Genomic DNA, 15,501 nt, shown 5'->3' on the forward strand with positions numbered 1-15,501 from the left:
TGTAAAGTGTATAAGTTTGAAAGACATGAAAAGATAGTTTTGGGTTGGTGATACAAGTTAGGATAGAAAGTGAATTAGGTACAACATTTTGGACTCACCAAAATAGGAGAGATAATGGAGTATTTTCTCTAAATTTGTCAAATGTTTATGGTCTGGACATTGTTAATGTAATTCTTGAGTGTATATATTATATATAGTTATTGTACTTACTGTATATAGTTTTTCTTATACTAGTTATAACTTTCTTCTATTATTTTGGACAAAAAAAGGGGAAATATAGTGATATATTGTATGCCCTAATAAAATTTGCCTTAAGATCAAAGAACAGAACAAGTCACTAGATTAAATATAGATGCCAGGCAGTGGCGGCACACACCTTTCATCTTAGCACTTGGGAGGCAGAGATCTGTCTGGACCTCTGGGAGTTCAAAGCCAACTTGACTACATGAGATTGACTCAGTCTAGGAGAGAAACAGAGCCCGGAATTGGTGGCACACACCTTTAATTCCAGTAGTGGGAAGCACACACGCCTTTATCCCTAAGTGATGGCTGGGCGGAGAAAGGTACACGTGAGGAGACAGGAACTAAAACTTTTTGGCTGAGGAAGCCTGTTCAGGCTGAGGAATCTTAGAGGTAAGACATGGCAGTGGCTTGTTCCTTTGTCTCTCTTATCATTCAACATTTACCCCAATATCTGGCTCCTGGTTTTTTATTAAAAGACCTTTTAACATTCAACTTACATCTGGTATAATTCATGTAACACAACATAAAACTGATTTTTTTTTTTTTTTAAAGACAGGGTTTTTCTGTGTAATAGCCCTGGCTGTCCTGGAACTCACTTTGTAGACCAGGCTGGCCTCAAACTCCTCCCAAGTGCTGGGATTTAAGGCATGCACAACCACCCAGTGAAACTGAATTTTTTAAGAGTTAAGGATTATTCCTGAGTAGATTAGACCTTCAACATTGTTTCTGGAAAAACATATATATTTAAAAAAAAAAAATCAGAAAACTTTTAAAAATAGGTTTGCATGAATATATAAAAGAAATAAAATTAAAATAAGTTAAATTCTATGTATATACCTTGATATTTCAAGTCATATAAAAGGCTGAAAGGGAGGGTTGGGGATTCAGCTCAGTGGTAAAGCGTTTGCCTAGCAAGCCCAAGGCCCTGGGTTCGATCCTCAGCTCCCCCCCCAAAAAAACCACAACAAACCAATTAATGATTTGCCGGGCGGTGGTGGTGCACGCCTTTAATCCCAGCACTGGGGAGGCAGAGGCAGGTGGATCTTTGTGAGTTCGAGGCCAGCCTGGTCTACCAAGCGAGATCCAGGGAAGGCGCAAAGCTACACAGAGAAACCCTGTCTTAAAAACCAAAAAAAAAAAAAAAAAAAAAAGGCTGAAAGGGATGGAAAAAGTTTCAAAGATGATTTTATTGTAGCAATGTGCAACTCAACTTAGAGCACGCATACAGCTGCATGACAGCACATAGAGCCTCGCTGGCTTTAATATGTTTCTATAATCAACTTCCAATACCCTCTTCTAATAATCATAAACAATGATCTCAAAGGTATATCATACATTAGGGTCACATAACACACAGAATCTCTGGAAAAAACTGAATTATGGCACCTTTTATTTATATTTATTTTCTTTCCTAAAAAAATAAACTAGAGCCATTTATACAGTACAAATAAACTACAGACATAATGCAACAGGGAAAACATACAACAGTCAAGAGCTTCACACACGCTTTTCCTTCTAAAAGATGATTTTAACCTAAATGCATGGATTCTAAGTTAGCTGGAAAAACGTGACATCCATTTTTAGAGAATGATTTATGTTTGCATTGGTATGTTTTCTGATCCTTTCAATTTTATACAATAGCACAAAATACAAAGCAAATACAAGATTCTGAACATAGGAAAGAATAAAACTTGTTTTTAGAAACATTTATCCAAGTAGATTTCTGATCTCCTTTAGAATACAAAGTCAAGAATTCATTTTCCTGAGTCTCTTCAAGGCCACTTGATGTTATGTGGTGATAACTTTATTACATTTCCTCAAGACTTCTTCTAATAGCTTCTTCTAATTCCACATCTGTATTAAAAAACAGAATTTTAAAACAGGATAGACGACCAATGATATGCTGTTTATGAGTTTTATTAACACTCTTCTTTCCAAAGGCAAAGTCAGAATTGATGAACTTACAGTACAATGGAGTTCCTCAATAAAATCTGAGTATTTTGAAATATGAGAATCTGGGTATGACTCCAAGTCAACTTTACACATGCACTTAGTGTGCCAAGGGACACGTAAGTTATTTCAATTCAGAGATGTAGAAACTCAGCAAACTCTAGTAGCATTGACATTTACCTACTTCAACAGTGAACAATATCATTTATTCCTGAAAGACTCAGGGTGATACATATAAGTAATGCAAAGAGTAGGTTGGTTGGGATGGCTTGGGGCAACTTGTCATCAAGCCTGATGCAACTTTAAAGAAATGGAATCCAAATGTGACAGCACAGGCCTTTTAACACCAGCATGTGAGAGGCAAAGGCAGGAGAGCTCTGTGAGACCAGCAAAAGGGCTACACAGTGAGACACCACTCACGGGGGGGGGGGGGGGGGGGGGGGGGAGAAGCTGGGAAAAATAGTCAGATCTCTGAGTTTAGGGCCAGCCTGGTTTATAGTGCAAGTCCCTGGCTAGCCAAGTCTACAGTGAGATCTTATTCCAAAAAACAAACGAAAAGAAAGGAGGAGGTGAAAGAAGGGAAGCAGGAAAGAGGGAGGTGGACAGAAACAGCAAGGTAATACTATGAAATGGCTATTAAATTTAATATTTGTCAACTATACCTCAATAAGACTCAGTGAAAATTCTAAGATAGAATGAAGCTCTCAGCTACATGGCATCTAAGAAAAGAGAGACAGAGACAGACAGACAGACAGACAGACAGAGAGGGAAGGATGGAGGGCGGGAGAAAAGAGAAAACACAGGTATGCATGTGCACCTGTCACAAATGTTTATGAAATGCATACCCCGTATACCAGGAACAAGAATACAGTACTGGGATAGGGATATGAATCTGAGGATAATGTTCCTGTCTGTCATGTAATCATGAGGATATGAGTTGGGATCCATAACACATATAAGATTCAGGCATGGTGGTGTGAGCTTGTAGCCCCAGTGCTGGGAAGGCAGAGACAAGGTGACAGACAGTACAGCCAAAATGGCAAGCTCAGTTCAGATTCAGTGAGATACCCTGTCTCAACAAACAATCAAACAAATACCACCACAAACCCAACAACAAAAGAAGTGGGATGTTACCCTCTGGCTTCCATCCATGCACACATGAGTACACACACCTGTGCACATACAGGCAGTACACAGAGAGAGAATACAACAGTGAACAGGACAAGCATCACTAGCTCACAGGTCTTTTTCTGTGTTCCCACTGAGAGTGAGGCTAAACTCCAGGAGGGTGAGATTAGGAGTCAACTCATCAGTTTGTGCTAGCTTCTCATCAACATCTTCCCCCATCTGGTTTGTGATGTACAGGCACTAGTGGCACCTCTAAGAAGTTTCCTGAGCTGCATTTTCTTGAGAGGGAGCTTGTTATGTTGTCTGCAATTTACAATATTAAAAGCTAGTCTACATCATGCATTAAGTTACAGCTATACTCAGGGACAGTGAGATAACCTAAGATGAATTCAAACTCAGTTAAACACAAAGAAAAGCTATGACACTTAGCAAAACACAGACTGTCAAGACTTCTATATAAATTACAGTAACTAAGAATGTGATATTACTGATATAGAGCAGCAGAACCCTCCCAGACACAGAACCATAATTACAACAAAGGTAACCTAGGAAAATATGCTCTTTTCAGTAAATGGAAGTTAAAAAACTACTAGGTCATGTAGGAAAATAGATATTTACTCCTCTATTAAGGAATATACAAAAGTAATTTCCTGATATAGCCAATTGTAAAAGCAAAAAACAATGCAAGGAAATGTATATTAATGATAGAAGTATAATTCACAAGATCATGGAAAACATCAATAATAGAACTAAATTAAAACTACTTTTTATCACTGGGCGGCGTGGTGTACCCCTTTAATTCCAACATTTAGGAGGCAGAGGCAGACAGATCTCTGAGTTCGAGGCCAGCCTGGTCTACAGAGCAAGTTCCAGGACAGCCAGGGCTACACAGGGAAACCCTGTCTTGAAAAACAAACCAAAAAAAAACAAACTCCTATCAGTCAAAGGCACCACAGCCTTCCAAAGATAAGACAGTAGGTTGACTGGAGCCTGAGCAGTACAGTGCAGTCCTGACAAAAAGCAAACAGGCTGGAGAGATGGCTCAGTGGTTAGCAGTGTTTGCTGCTCTCTCAGAGGACCTGGTCTTGGTTCTCAGCACCCACGTGATGGCTCACAACACCCACAACTCCAGTTCTAGGGGATCTGACACTTTCTTTTGACTTCCATGGGCATGAGGTATATACATGGTACACATATATACATAAAATAAAATAGATCTTAAAAAGATAAAAAAAAAAAAAAAAAGGATAGACCACATGGAACCATTCACTGACGAAAAAGGCCAATCAGTGTCACAGAGTAGGAGAAAGTATCTGCCATACACAAAGCTAGTACCCAGAGGAAAAAAAAGTGATCTTCAACCCATAAATATCAAATTGATCCAACAGAAAAAGGTATTTGAAAGGGAATCAGGACAGGTAATATTTATGTAATTAGCAAACATTACTTATGAGGGGTAGGAGTGGTGTGTCTAGGAAGCATGAAGCCCTGAGTCTGATGTCTAGTACTGAAACACACTACAAAACAACAACAAACCACACATGCTGTTACTGATCAAAAAAGTAAATTAACCCAGAGGTGAAAAAAATCCTCACCAAAAAAAATAAAAATAAAAAAACAGTAGTACACAATTATTTTACTACCTAAGATTAAAAGGACTGAAAGACCCAGGTGTGGTAATTCACACCTGTTTCCCCACTCAGGAGGCAGAGGCAGGATTGCCATAGGTTCAGAGTTGGCCTGGATTACATAATAAATTCCAAGCCACTTGCCTGACCAATAGTAAAGTTGTCTTACTACAATTAGTGACAATGGACACAACCACATTGGAAAACGTTTTAGTCATATGTCAAGTTCAACCTCAGCAATTCCTGTCCTAGGTATATATTCACAGAAATAAGAAGAGATATACACCAAGAATTACATATGGCATGAGAAAGAACATAGCTGAATCACTTCCATCAAAGTATACAAAGAAATTAAATGTCTATTCAATAAGCAATCATTTCATGCCCAACGCCATGCTAAGTTCTGATGAAGGAAAGAAATAAACATGATATGAACTCATCTAGTTGCTCAGTAGTGATGAGAATGTAAACAGAACTATTTCAATGGCATCTGGCATGACACAGTCACAGCTTTCTACAGACAGTAGTTGTAGCCATTGCTTTGTCCCAAACCAAAGAATTTCAGCTGTGCACAGTGTAAACCTATAATCTCAGTTATTAGGGAGGCTGAGGCAGGAGAATTATGAGTTCAAGGTGGCCTAAACAGTATGGACACGACACCCCATCTCAGCAAAACAAAACCAAACCAGGAAATTAAAAGAAATGACATCTGAGCTACTTACTGTATAGAGGAAAGGGGGTGGGGAAAAGTGACTAGAGAATGGAGGGATGTCACATCCCTTCTTCTGCAGGGATACACTGTGGACAGAATGCTGTCAGCACAGAAGGCATCATCAGGAGCTAAACAAACCACCTTCCACACCCTTGGATGTTCTAGGAATGGATTCATGTTGCCACCGCAAATGAACCAGTGAACAGTTGAAGGCACCGTCTTTTGGATCCTCTCAATTGTTAGATTTTTGAGAGACCTCATGTAACCATCCAAGCTTCCAAATCACTAGATAGCCAAGGATGCTCTCAAATGTCTGATTCTCCTGTCTGTTTACCTAACTACAGATTGTAAGCATGTACCACCAGATCTGGTCTTATGCAGCACCGTGGGCAAGCACTTTACCAACTGACTTATGTCTCCAGCATGTTATTTGGAATTTTTAACAGTAATTCTTTCCCAAACTAAGAACTATGAAAAATATTCCATTTCCTAACTATAAAACACATTGCAAAAATAACAAAATGGGGGAGGTTCTGAAACACAGTTGTACACAATGCACATTTACCAAGTTAGCCAGAAGTCCACAAAACTGAAGAATCCCAATATGTGGGTAGCTAAAATTTAGAATTTGGGCTGTCATTTTCCTAGAATTAGTCATAGGTTTTTGAATAAAGGCTGCAAAAATTTGAATTCCTGCTCAATGGTGTTTATCTTTCAGTGGTCTCGGCAAGCAACTTGGCGGTACTTTCTGTTTCAACTCAACTAAGGTTCTTTGTCTGCCTAACTCATCATTATGTGAACGATAAACACAGATGTAGACCTTAAAGATCATGTTGGGAAAACTTTTCGGGCAAGCCATTTGCTTCTAATTAAGTTGCCAACCTCATTAGCCTGTGACTTGGCTACAAGAGAAAAAGACCACAGTTTGAGTTTATTTAAAAAAGAAAGGAAAAAAAAAAGAATCAACTCCACCACCAAACTCAAATTCCAAAGCTCCTCCAGCAGACAGCTCCAGTTTGCTCTTGAGAGACTGACCAAATGCGCAGGAAACAAATGACCTGGGCCGTTTCATCTCCATGTCCAGCCACATTCCCTTTCCTACTTTCCAGCCTCCACACCTTGCCTCAGGGCCCACAGCACTGCAATGAAGTGCAAGTGAATTTCCTCTCATTAATGCATACTACTGTAGTTTCAATGTCATCAATACATTTCAAGTATGTGCTTGAGCTACTTACTGTTCCTCCCTGATTATTACAAAACTCGGTTTATAATGGAAAGGATAAATTAAAAAAATGGTTAGACAAGGAATGACATAATGCCAAGTCACACAAACAGCTCCCTAGCCTACCGAAGGAAAGAGCTTTTCAGTGAAGGAGGAAAAGGGTGCTTCTACGGTGGTGTGAATGAAAATGGCCCCCATAGGCTCATAGGAGTACCACTATTAGGAGGTGTGGCTTTGTTGGAGGAAGTGTGTCACTAGGGGGTGGGCTTTGAGGCCTCAGTTGTGCAAGCCAGGCCCAGTGTTTTCACTCTCTTCCTGTGGTCTGCCGATCTGAATGTAGAACTTTCAGTTACCTCTCCAGCACCATGTCTACCTATGTCCTGCCACGACGACAATGGACTAAACCTCTGCACTGTAAGCCAGCCCCAATTAAATGCTCTCCTTTATAAGAATTGCCATTATCATGGTGTCTCTTCACAGCATTTGAAAACCCCAGCTAAGACAGTTCTTAACAGTTTATCTACAAGTGAGGCATTGGACTGGATGTGTGTGGCCAGATGGCCAGTGTGTTCACTTTTCAGTCACCTTATGTAACGAGGAAATCATCTACAAGGAGGAATGAGGAGACAGTGAAGGCAGGAAGCCACACACCATGACAGGCGCGCACACTTGCGTGCGGCAGGGACCAGTTCTTACCCTCTGTGGATTTGAGCTCCTCGTCAGGCGTGCCTTTCACACCGGTGCTGTCGTCACTGTCACACTCTGGAAAAGAGGAGTGCAAACAGGTCTCTGAAGAACTGTGTCCCGTGATTCACATTCTCAGACAGCACTCTCTCCTCTCCTCTATCTTGTTACTGGATTTTTTTAAAAAGCAGAATTTCCCTCTGTAGCCAAGCCTGGCTTCAAACTTACAGCAACTCTCCTGTCCCAAGTGTGAACCACCATGCTTGCCAAACAATAGTATTTTCAAAGACTTTTCTCACACCAAGTTTATTCATTAGTACCCCACAGCTAGCCCCGCAAACTTGTAATATTCAAAATTGAAAAGTCTCCTATATTTTCAAATCACTGGTACTCATCTTTATAAAGATAATCAAAAGTCTTAATTGACAATGGCACCACATGGAACAAACTCATCTAGTGTCATAGAGGTTTCATAATGAGCCTCAAGTTTCTATAAACTGACATGATTAACCAGCTATGGGAAAAATCACTTCTGGTATAATCAGTGACCTTGTTATTTATTTGGCTAATCACTTTTAATCAAATTTAAATAGACATGTATCAATATCAACATACAATTATCTGTAAGACATGCACACGAATAACATGAATATCACAGTAGCTGACTCAAAATAACTAAATATGCGTAGTACTTGCTTCTGTAAAAATATAAAAAGTTCACAATTGTCCATGAATAAAAAGTAAGTTTTTGTATTTCATTACGTTTTTATCGCAGAAATTTTGCTATTTAAGTAAAATGTTTCACATATTTCAAACAGTATATTTTTCATTTCATTTCATTCATTTATTGTTTGTTTGTTGGTTACTTGGTTGGTTTTTCAAGACAGGGTTTCTCTGTGTAGTTTTGGTGCCTGTCCTGGATCTTGCTCTGTAGACCAGGCTGGCCTCAAACTCACAGAGATGCACCTGGCTCTGCCTCCCGAGTACTGGGATTAAAGGAATGTGCCGTCGCCACCTGGCTTGTTTAGGTTTTTTTGCTTGTTGGTTCGTTTGTTTATCAAGACACGGTTCTTTGTGTAGCCTTGGCTGTCTCAGAACTTGCTCTGTAGACCAGGCTGGTCTTGAACTCAGAGATCTGCCACTGCATCCAGAGTGCTGGGATTAAGGGTATGCATCACCACCACCTGCCCCTTTTCATTTAGTTTTAAAAACCAAAGCCAGTCTCTAGAGTCTTGAGAATAGACATAGAAAATAGAGAGAGAAAGAGCTGATGAGATGGCTCAGCTGCTAAAGGTACCTGTCATCAAGCCTGACTACCTGAGTTTGATTCCTGGTGCCACATAGAAGAGAACCATCTCCTGCATGTGGTTCTGTGATCTCTGTAAGTGTGCGTGGTATATGTGTGTGTGTATACAACCACAAATAAAAAAATAAATGTAATAAAGTCTACTTTTAAAGACAGCAAAAGGGAGAGAGAGAAAGAAAAAACAATGAACAAAAAAATACAAAAGAATAAAAAAGATGTATCAACAGGTTTCTGCTACCACAATGTAAAGTCTAGGTCTCCCAAAAGCAACACGTCCAAACTGACCCTAACATTTCACCTCTAGAACAGGTTCTTTCGCCTCAACCAATCCATCCGCACAACTGAGAACATCACCAACAATCTATTTTCAGTCCACTATACAGATTAACTGTACTATAAAAACTAGGAAACAGTAGGCAGATTGGCCTTTTGACTTGATTCAAAAGTTATTTAACATAATGCCTATTATATAGGCCATGTTATTGTCTCAAAAGTCTACACAGTCACAGCACAGGTGAGCTTTTATATCCATTTTTAAGATGGCTTTCAAAGTCTGTATGACTTTGACTCTACAGACACCAATTACACTTAACACAGAGCAGAGGGAACGGGGATGGACAACCAGCCAGGGTTGCTACTGCACTTCTTAGAGCTGCAGGCTATGTACACACACAGCCCATTGCAATGCCTGAAGTTCTACACAGTCGAAGGGCCTGGAAAGAGAAGATGATGAGTTTAACTGCTCAGCACAGATGCTAGGGTGTTTATAACCTGACTGCTTTCCTTGACTGTTCAGCAGAACTCTCACAACCTATTTCTGTCTTCTGACACAAATAAAGAAAATCCCTGAATATTGCTTCAAAAAGAGAAAATCTGATATATACCTTTAGTAAACTATAGCATCATTACTCTATAGTAAATAAATCCCCTCTTCATTCTTAAAGCACATGACTAGTGTGTGTGGGAGGGGTGTGTGGGGAACCTCTCTTATCACAGAACCTGGCTTGTCCAGAGGAAGTCTGACCCATAGCAGACGGCACTGAGGAAAAGAAGGCACAGTGGCCACAGGCAGGTACTTGAAACTTTCTAATCACTAATGCCTTGCCTCCGAAGTGGAGATCTGTGATCCAATAAATCTATCCCATAGCATACAAAAAAAAAAAAAGAGGACTTTTAAACCTCAGAAGTTATTTAAATGTATCTAAACTTGTTAAATGTAGCCAGTATATTGGTTATAAGAGCATACACTTAGCCAGGTGGTGGTGGTTTTAATCCTTTAATCCCTGCACTCAGAAGGCAGAGGCAGGTGGATCTCTGTGAGTTCGAGGGCCAGCCTGGGCTACCAAGTGAGTTCCAGAACAGGCGCCAAGCTACACAGAGAAACCTTGTCTCGAAAAACAAAAACAGGGGCTGGAAAGATGGCTCAGAGGTTAAGAGCACCAACTGCTCTTCCAGAGGTCCTGAGTTCAATTCCCAGCAACCACATGGTGGCTCACAACCATCTATGTGTACATAATAAATAAATAAATCTTTTAAAAAAACAAAACAAAAACAAAAACAAACAGTATACACTTAAAGTTAGTTTACTGAAAACTTAGGTGACAAGTGTTATGTTCATCCCTGAAACATGAAAGTTGTGTTAAGAGATTCTGAATAAAATGTAAAAGTACCAAGATCAGCCTCTGGGACACCTCTGATGAGGGTTACTAGGAAAACTTGACTGAAATACTCTGCTAAGATTTTTGGGTTTTTGTTTTTACTGTTTGAGCAAGGGTCTTATCAGGCCATCCTTGAATTTATAACTCTCCTGTCTCAGTCTCTGAGTTATGGAAGTCAAGGGTGTGTACTACCACTCCAGGCTTCTTGGTACCTTTTAAGAAAGAATGCAACAGGAAATAGAGTTGATGAAAGTTAAGGCTGCCAAAGGGTCAATTAGGGCAGAGTGCATAGATTTTTCATCTCTCAATAAGGGTTTTACATATATTGTATGGAGATAAAATCAAATAAGGCAAAACCATGATTCAATCAAATTTAGTTTAAAGGCTCACCTTGCCTGAAAAGTAACTGATTTTCAGAGACCTGGAAGGAAAAAACTACTGGTTAAAGCTCCCTAACTCCTCCTGCCCTGCACAAGCAGAAACTGATGTAAGGCTGGACATCAATACATGGAACCGGCAACTCTAAATCTCTCTCCTCCCTCTCTCCCTCTCTTTCTAATTTTTAGTATGCTAAATATTTCCTGAAGACTTTCCAATTAACTGAATAACAACAGCTAAATTCTCCAAGTATAAGATACCATGTGTTGGGCTGGAGAGACGCCTCAGAGGTTAAGAGCACCAGCTACTCTTCCAGAGGTCCTGAGTTCAATTCCCAGCACCCACATGGTGGCTCGCAACCATCTGTAATGAGATCTGGTGCCCTCTTCTGGTGTTCGAGCATACACACAGAACACTGTGTACACAATAAATAAATAAAATCTTAAAAAAAAAAAAAAAAAAGATACCAGGTGTCACTGATCCTTATGCCATTATTCAAATGGTTGTTTCTGACTATACAGGACTCTCCAGTTTAATAAATACCATGTTCAACCTTGGCAATGTTGAGTTTCTGAGAATGAGGCTCAAAGTTCTCTTTTGTGAGAACTTCTTGCTATGGTATCCACAGAACAAGCTGTTGCAGGGGTGGAGGTAGAGCTCCCTGCTAAGAGTGTCTGCCAGCATGCACACGGTTAGCTTCAAGTCCCAGTAACACAGTCAAAGAAAGCAAAAGCACTTCTACTGTATCCTAAAAATGAGAGTTCTGCTTGCTGGTTAGTGCTTAGTATGGAGACAAATCTGAAACTTTTATGTAATACTATATATTCACATTTGAGAGAAAGCTTTCAACAGAAATGCCCCTATCCCAAAACTTTAGTCTTAAGAAAATTGCCATGAAGTCTACAGATAGAAACACCCTTCCCCAGCAGCTATTAATTTCAAGTAGTCCTAGCCAGCGGCGGGACTTCATGCCCGACACCCCTCTCCGTGCTGGGATTTGGTCTGGCTTCAGCTTGTCCAAGCCCTGTGCATCTGTCACAACAGCTGGGAGTTCATGTGTGCAGCTGCTCTGCTGTTCTGGAGGAGTTTCCTTAGTCACCCACCACCTCTGGCTCTGACACTCGTCCTGCCTCTTCTGCAATGATCCTTTTATTAGTTTAAAAACACAGTGGCTAGGAATATTTCCTTTCTATGGCTGGTCTAAAAAGTAGTATGATTCTCTGAACATCTTAAGTTACTGTGCTAGACACATTTATACAAATCAAGACAGGGTTTCTCTGTGTGCTTTGTGCCTTTCCTGGAACTCACTCTGTAGCCCAGGCTGGCCTTGAACTCACAGAGATTTGCCTGCCTCTGCCTCCCAAATGCTGGGATTAAAGGCATGCGCCACCACCGCCCGGCCAAATCACCAATTCTTATACCCTAATAGATAACAAAATAAGGTTCAGGGGAAAAGTGGAGTAACCTGTCTTGAGATCAGCTAGGAAGCTACAAAGTTTGCCTTCAAAGCCCATGGCTTTCCCTATTTGGGGCACAATCTTTGCATTTCACAAAGTTCCTCCCAAAGCAGTTAGTTCAAATGAATTCCAAGTATAAGCAATATGGAAAAGGACCATTGAAGCATGAGAGTATTCATAAGGCAGCCTCCACAGTTGCCAGGAACCTGCTTACCCCAGGGCACCCACACAAACCTACTCACACAGTGCTCACTCTTGATAACAGCAACACAGGCAGATCTATAACAGTCTCACATTCTAAATTCTTTAAGAAACAGTCCCGGGGCTGGGGATTTAGCTCAGTGGTAGAGCGCTTGCCTAGCAAGCGCAAGGCCCTGGTTCGATCCTCAGCTCAAAAAAAAAAAAAAAAAAAAACGAAAAAAGAAACAGTCCCCAAACTAGAGCATGAGAGAGGAAAAATGAGGTTGACTTAGTATGGCCAAGGCAAAAATGTAGGTTGCGGAGGACAGGAGTGATGACGAAGAGGAACGGGGTGTTTTTGGTTGGTTGGTATTTTTTGGTTTTGTTTTTAAAAGAAGCCCTAGATAGAAAAATTAAGTGGATGAAAATAAAAATAAGAGAATAAGGAGACAATATTCAGAACTAAGGTAAGGTATAAATATGAAAGAGCTCACTCTCCTTTTTAATTTTGCACCACTGAAGTTAGTCAAAGCTGGCTGTCAACTCCCAATTCTCTTTGTCTCAGTCCCCCAAGGGCTGGATTATAGTCATGTGCCATGACACCCAGCTTCACTACTGTTTCAAAAAGTGTAGTTGAGTGCTAAGCATGATAGCACATGCCTTTAGTCCCTGCACTTCAGAGGTGGAGGCAACAGGATCTGGAGCTCAGATCAATCTGGGCCATGGAGATCATTTAAACCCCCACGCTTCTCAAAAGGGTTAAATAAAATCATAATTTGTACTCATAATTTGTACTATCAATTGATACACTGTAACTGCTGATTAGAGTAACACTCATTATGAGTTTTCAATAAAAAGTTTTAAATATATTAAAAGAAAATAGCTAGAGACAGAGTTGGAAAATGCTAAACCATACAATAATACCCCTGAGAAGTAGTCCGTTTTCACTGAGGCTATTCTCCAAAATCTTCAACTCTTTTCCCATCTTGTTTTATTTGACACAGATCTCAAATAAGTCATTACTAGAGCTTTATTTTATTATTATTATTATTATTATTATTATTATTATTATTATTATTATTATTATTATCTTTTTTTTTTCTCACTTTGTAGCCCAAGCTGTCCTGGAACTCATAGCTATGCTCCTGCTTCAGCCTCTCAATGCTGGAAGTACCAAGTGTGAATCACCACAGCTGTCTATTAGACCATTAAAATAGTATTCTTGTATTCTCTTTATTTGTATTTATGTCAGAAATTAGGAAAAACAAGAGAACTCCTGTAATTGCTTTTTTAAATAACATTGGGCGGTGAAACGGAACGTCAGTATTCCTAACCATGGACAAACTTCCGAAGGTCAACAGAAAAGTACCAACCACAGCAGTAAGTAAGAGGTGCCTATCTACCCAAGGATTTGCAGGCTCATTAACACTTCACTGTATCATGCATGGTCAGACTCTCAGAGTACTCAACTTTTCTTCTAGGTATTGTTTCATTTTTTGCTTTCTTGTTTATCTATTAATACCTCATTTTCCGACAAAACTGGATGCATTCAGGTGGCAGACTATACTTTCTAAAAACCTGAAAATAAATTTGTACTTTCAGAAACAAAGTAAAGATCTCAATTCTGAGCTTTAACACATTTTAAGACATGAATATATATTTTATACAAGTGGATACTGATTTTATCTATTAGAAAAAAAAGGCTGTGAATTACCCTCATTCTGACATACTAAAGAATGATAGTACAATGTCAGGCACTTGGGAGGGAGAGACAGGAAGATTAGGAGTTCAAGGTTAGCCTCTGCTATATCAGCCTGTCCAAGACAGAGGTTCGAGGCTAGCCTGAGCTCTAAGAGACAAACAAACAGGAATGTAAGTACACAGAAAGACGCTAAGACAGACGTCGGAAAGCACCGAGGTTTAGGAAGCAGACAGCAGTTTATTGGCTTCTCTCAGCAGTGAAATCTCCTCCTCTTGGGTGGTTTGCACTGTGACGGCAGCTGCATACCTTTGGTAGTATCAGATATGCTATTTAACAAGGCACACATCATGTCTCCTTCTAAGTGGTGAGGATTTAATATGTGAGCCGGCCTCTGAGTCTTCTTAAATTGATTCTCTAGCTCCAGAAAACCTTGGTCTCCTGAGAGGATGGTGAAAGGAATTTGTTTGGGCAGTTGTTCATCTAGTCGGCCAGCCTAAGATGGAACAAACAGCAGAGATTCTTAAAAATCTTCAAGTTTCAAGTCAAGTAATATCTATTTCACAATGAGAACATATCTAGTAAAGTTATGTCAGAATCATTCCCTAGCCAGACCTCATAAATGAAATATGATATACATTTAATCAAATATAAGATGCCAATAATTACAAGATAACCTACTTATGTACCATTATGGAAAAAGAATCAGCTAAACTGCATGTACAAAAGAGGCACCTACCTGAAGGAGGGACCTAAAAGGCCACCATGGCAAATAGACCCCCCCAGGGAAGATGTACAAGGAACTGTGCGACTCAAACAAGAAAGGACTCTCTTGAGGTTGAAAGAGCAAATGACATGTTTGCACAAGTATCGGTCACATTCCATGAGTGACACAAAGCATCAAGCAGAGCACATAATATAAGAGTTTCACTGGGTGACTGGCAGAGGCAGATACAAATGCAAAGTCCATCTAGGACTACAGTGACTGATACAGTGCATCTCAATTTCAGATATTAAAATGTGAAAGTATTAGTACACAGCAAGTACAGTATCACCTCAACTACTTATTGCATAAATGACTAAGTCTGGTACAGAAAGATGAAGATCTTCTAGAGGACAGACATAAGCAGTAGTTGAGTATGTATGTGTTGGGTCCTTGCCAGACCATACAGCAATAAGGAGAACCTGATACAGAAAGGTTCATAAAAACCAGCACTGAATAATGAACTATGCTGCCATTACTGTTCAAGTGGGAA

The 15,501-nt window shown here is 39.9% G+C and overlaps 1 protein-coding gene across 3 annotated transcripts in view; it reads right to left on the minus strand.

Annotated features, from left to right (window-relative positions):
* Positions 1-1,408: 1,408 nt before the first annotated feature.
* Positions 1,409-15,501, minus strand: part of Znf451 (zinc finger protein 451) — a 62,667-nt gene continuing 48,574 nt past the window's right edge. For all 3 annotated transcript variants that reach the window (XM_036168243.1, XM_036168244.1, XM_036168245.1), the window contains 3 exons: positions 14,555-14,741; positions 7,580-7,645; positions 1,409-2,097 (listed from right to left, as the gene is read on the minus strand). In XM_036168243.1, coding sequence (XP_036024136.1) covers positions 2,051-2,097; positions 7,580-7,645; positions 14,555-14,741 — 300 coding nt within the window. In that variant the 3' untranslated portion in view covers positions 1,409-2,050. The remainder of the gene's footprint in view (positions 2,098-7,579; positions 7,646-14,554; positions 14,742-15,501) is intronic.

This window comes from Onychomys torridus, chromosome 18, assembly GCF_903995425.1.
Source record: "Onychomys torridus chromosome 18, mOncTor1.1, whole genome shotgun sequence".
NCBI classification, from domain to species: domain Eukaryota; kingdom Metazoa; phylum Chordata; class Mammalia; order Rodentia; family Cricetidae; genus Onychomys; species Onychomys torridus.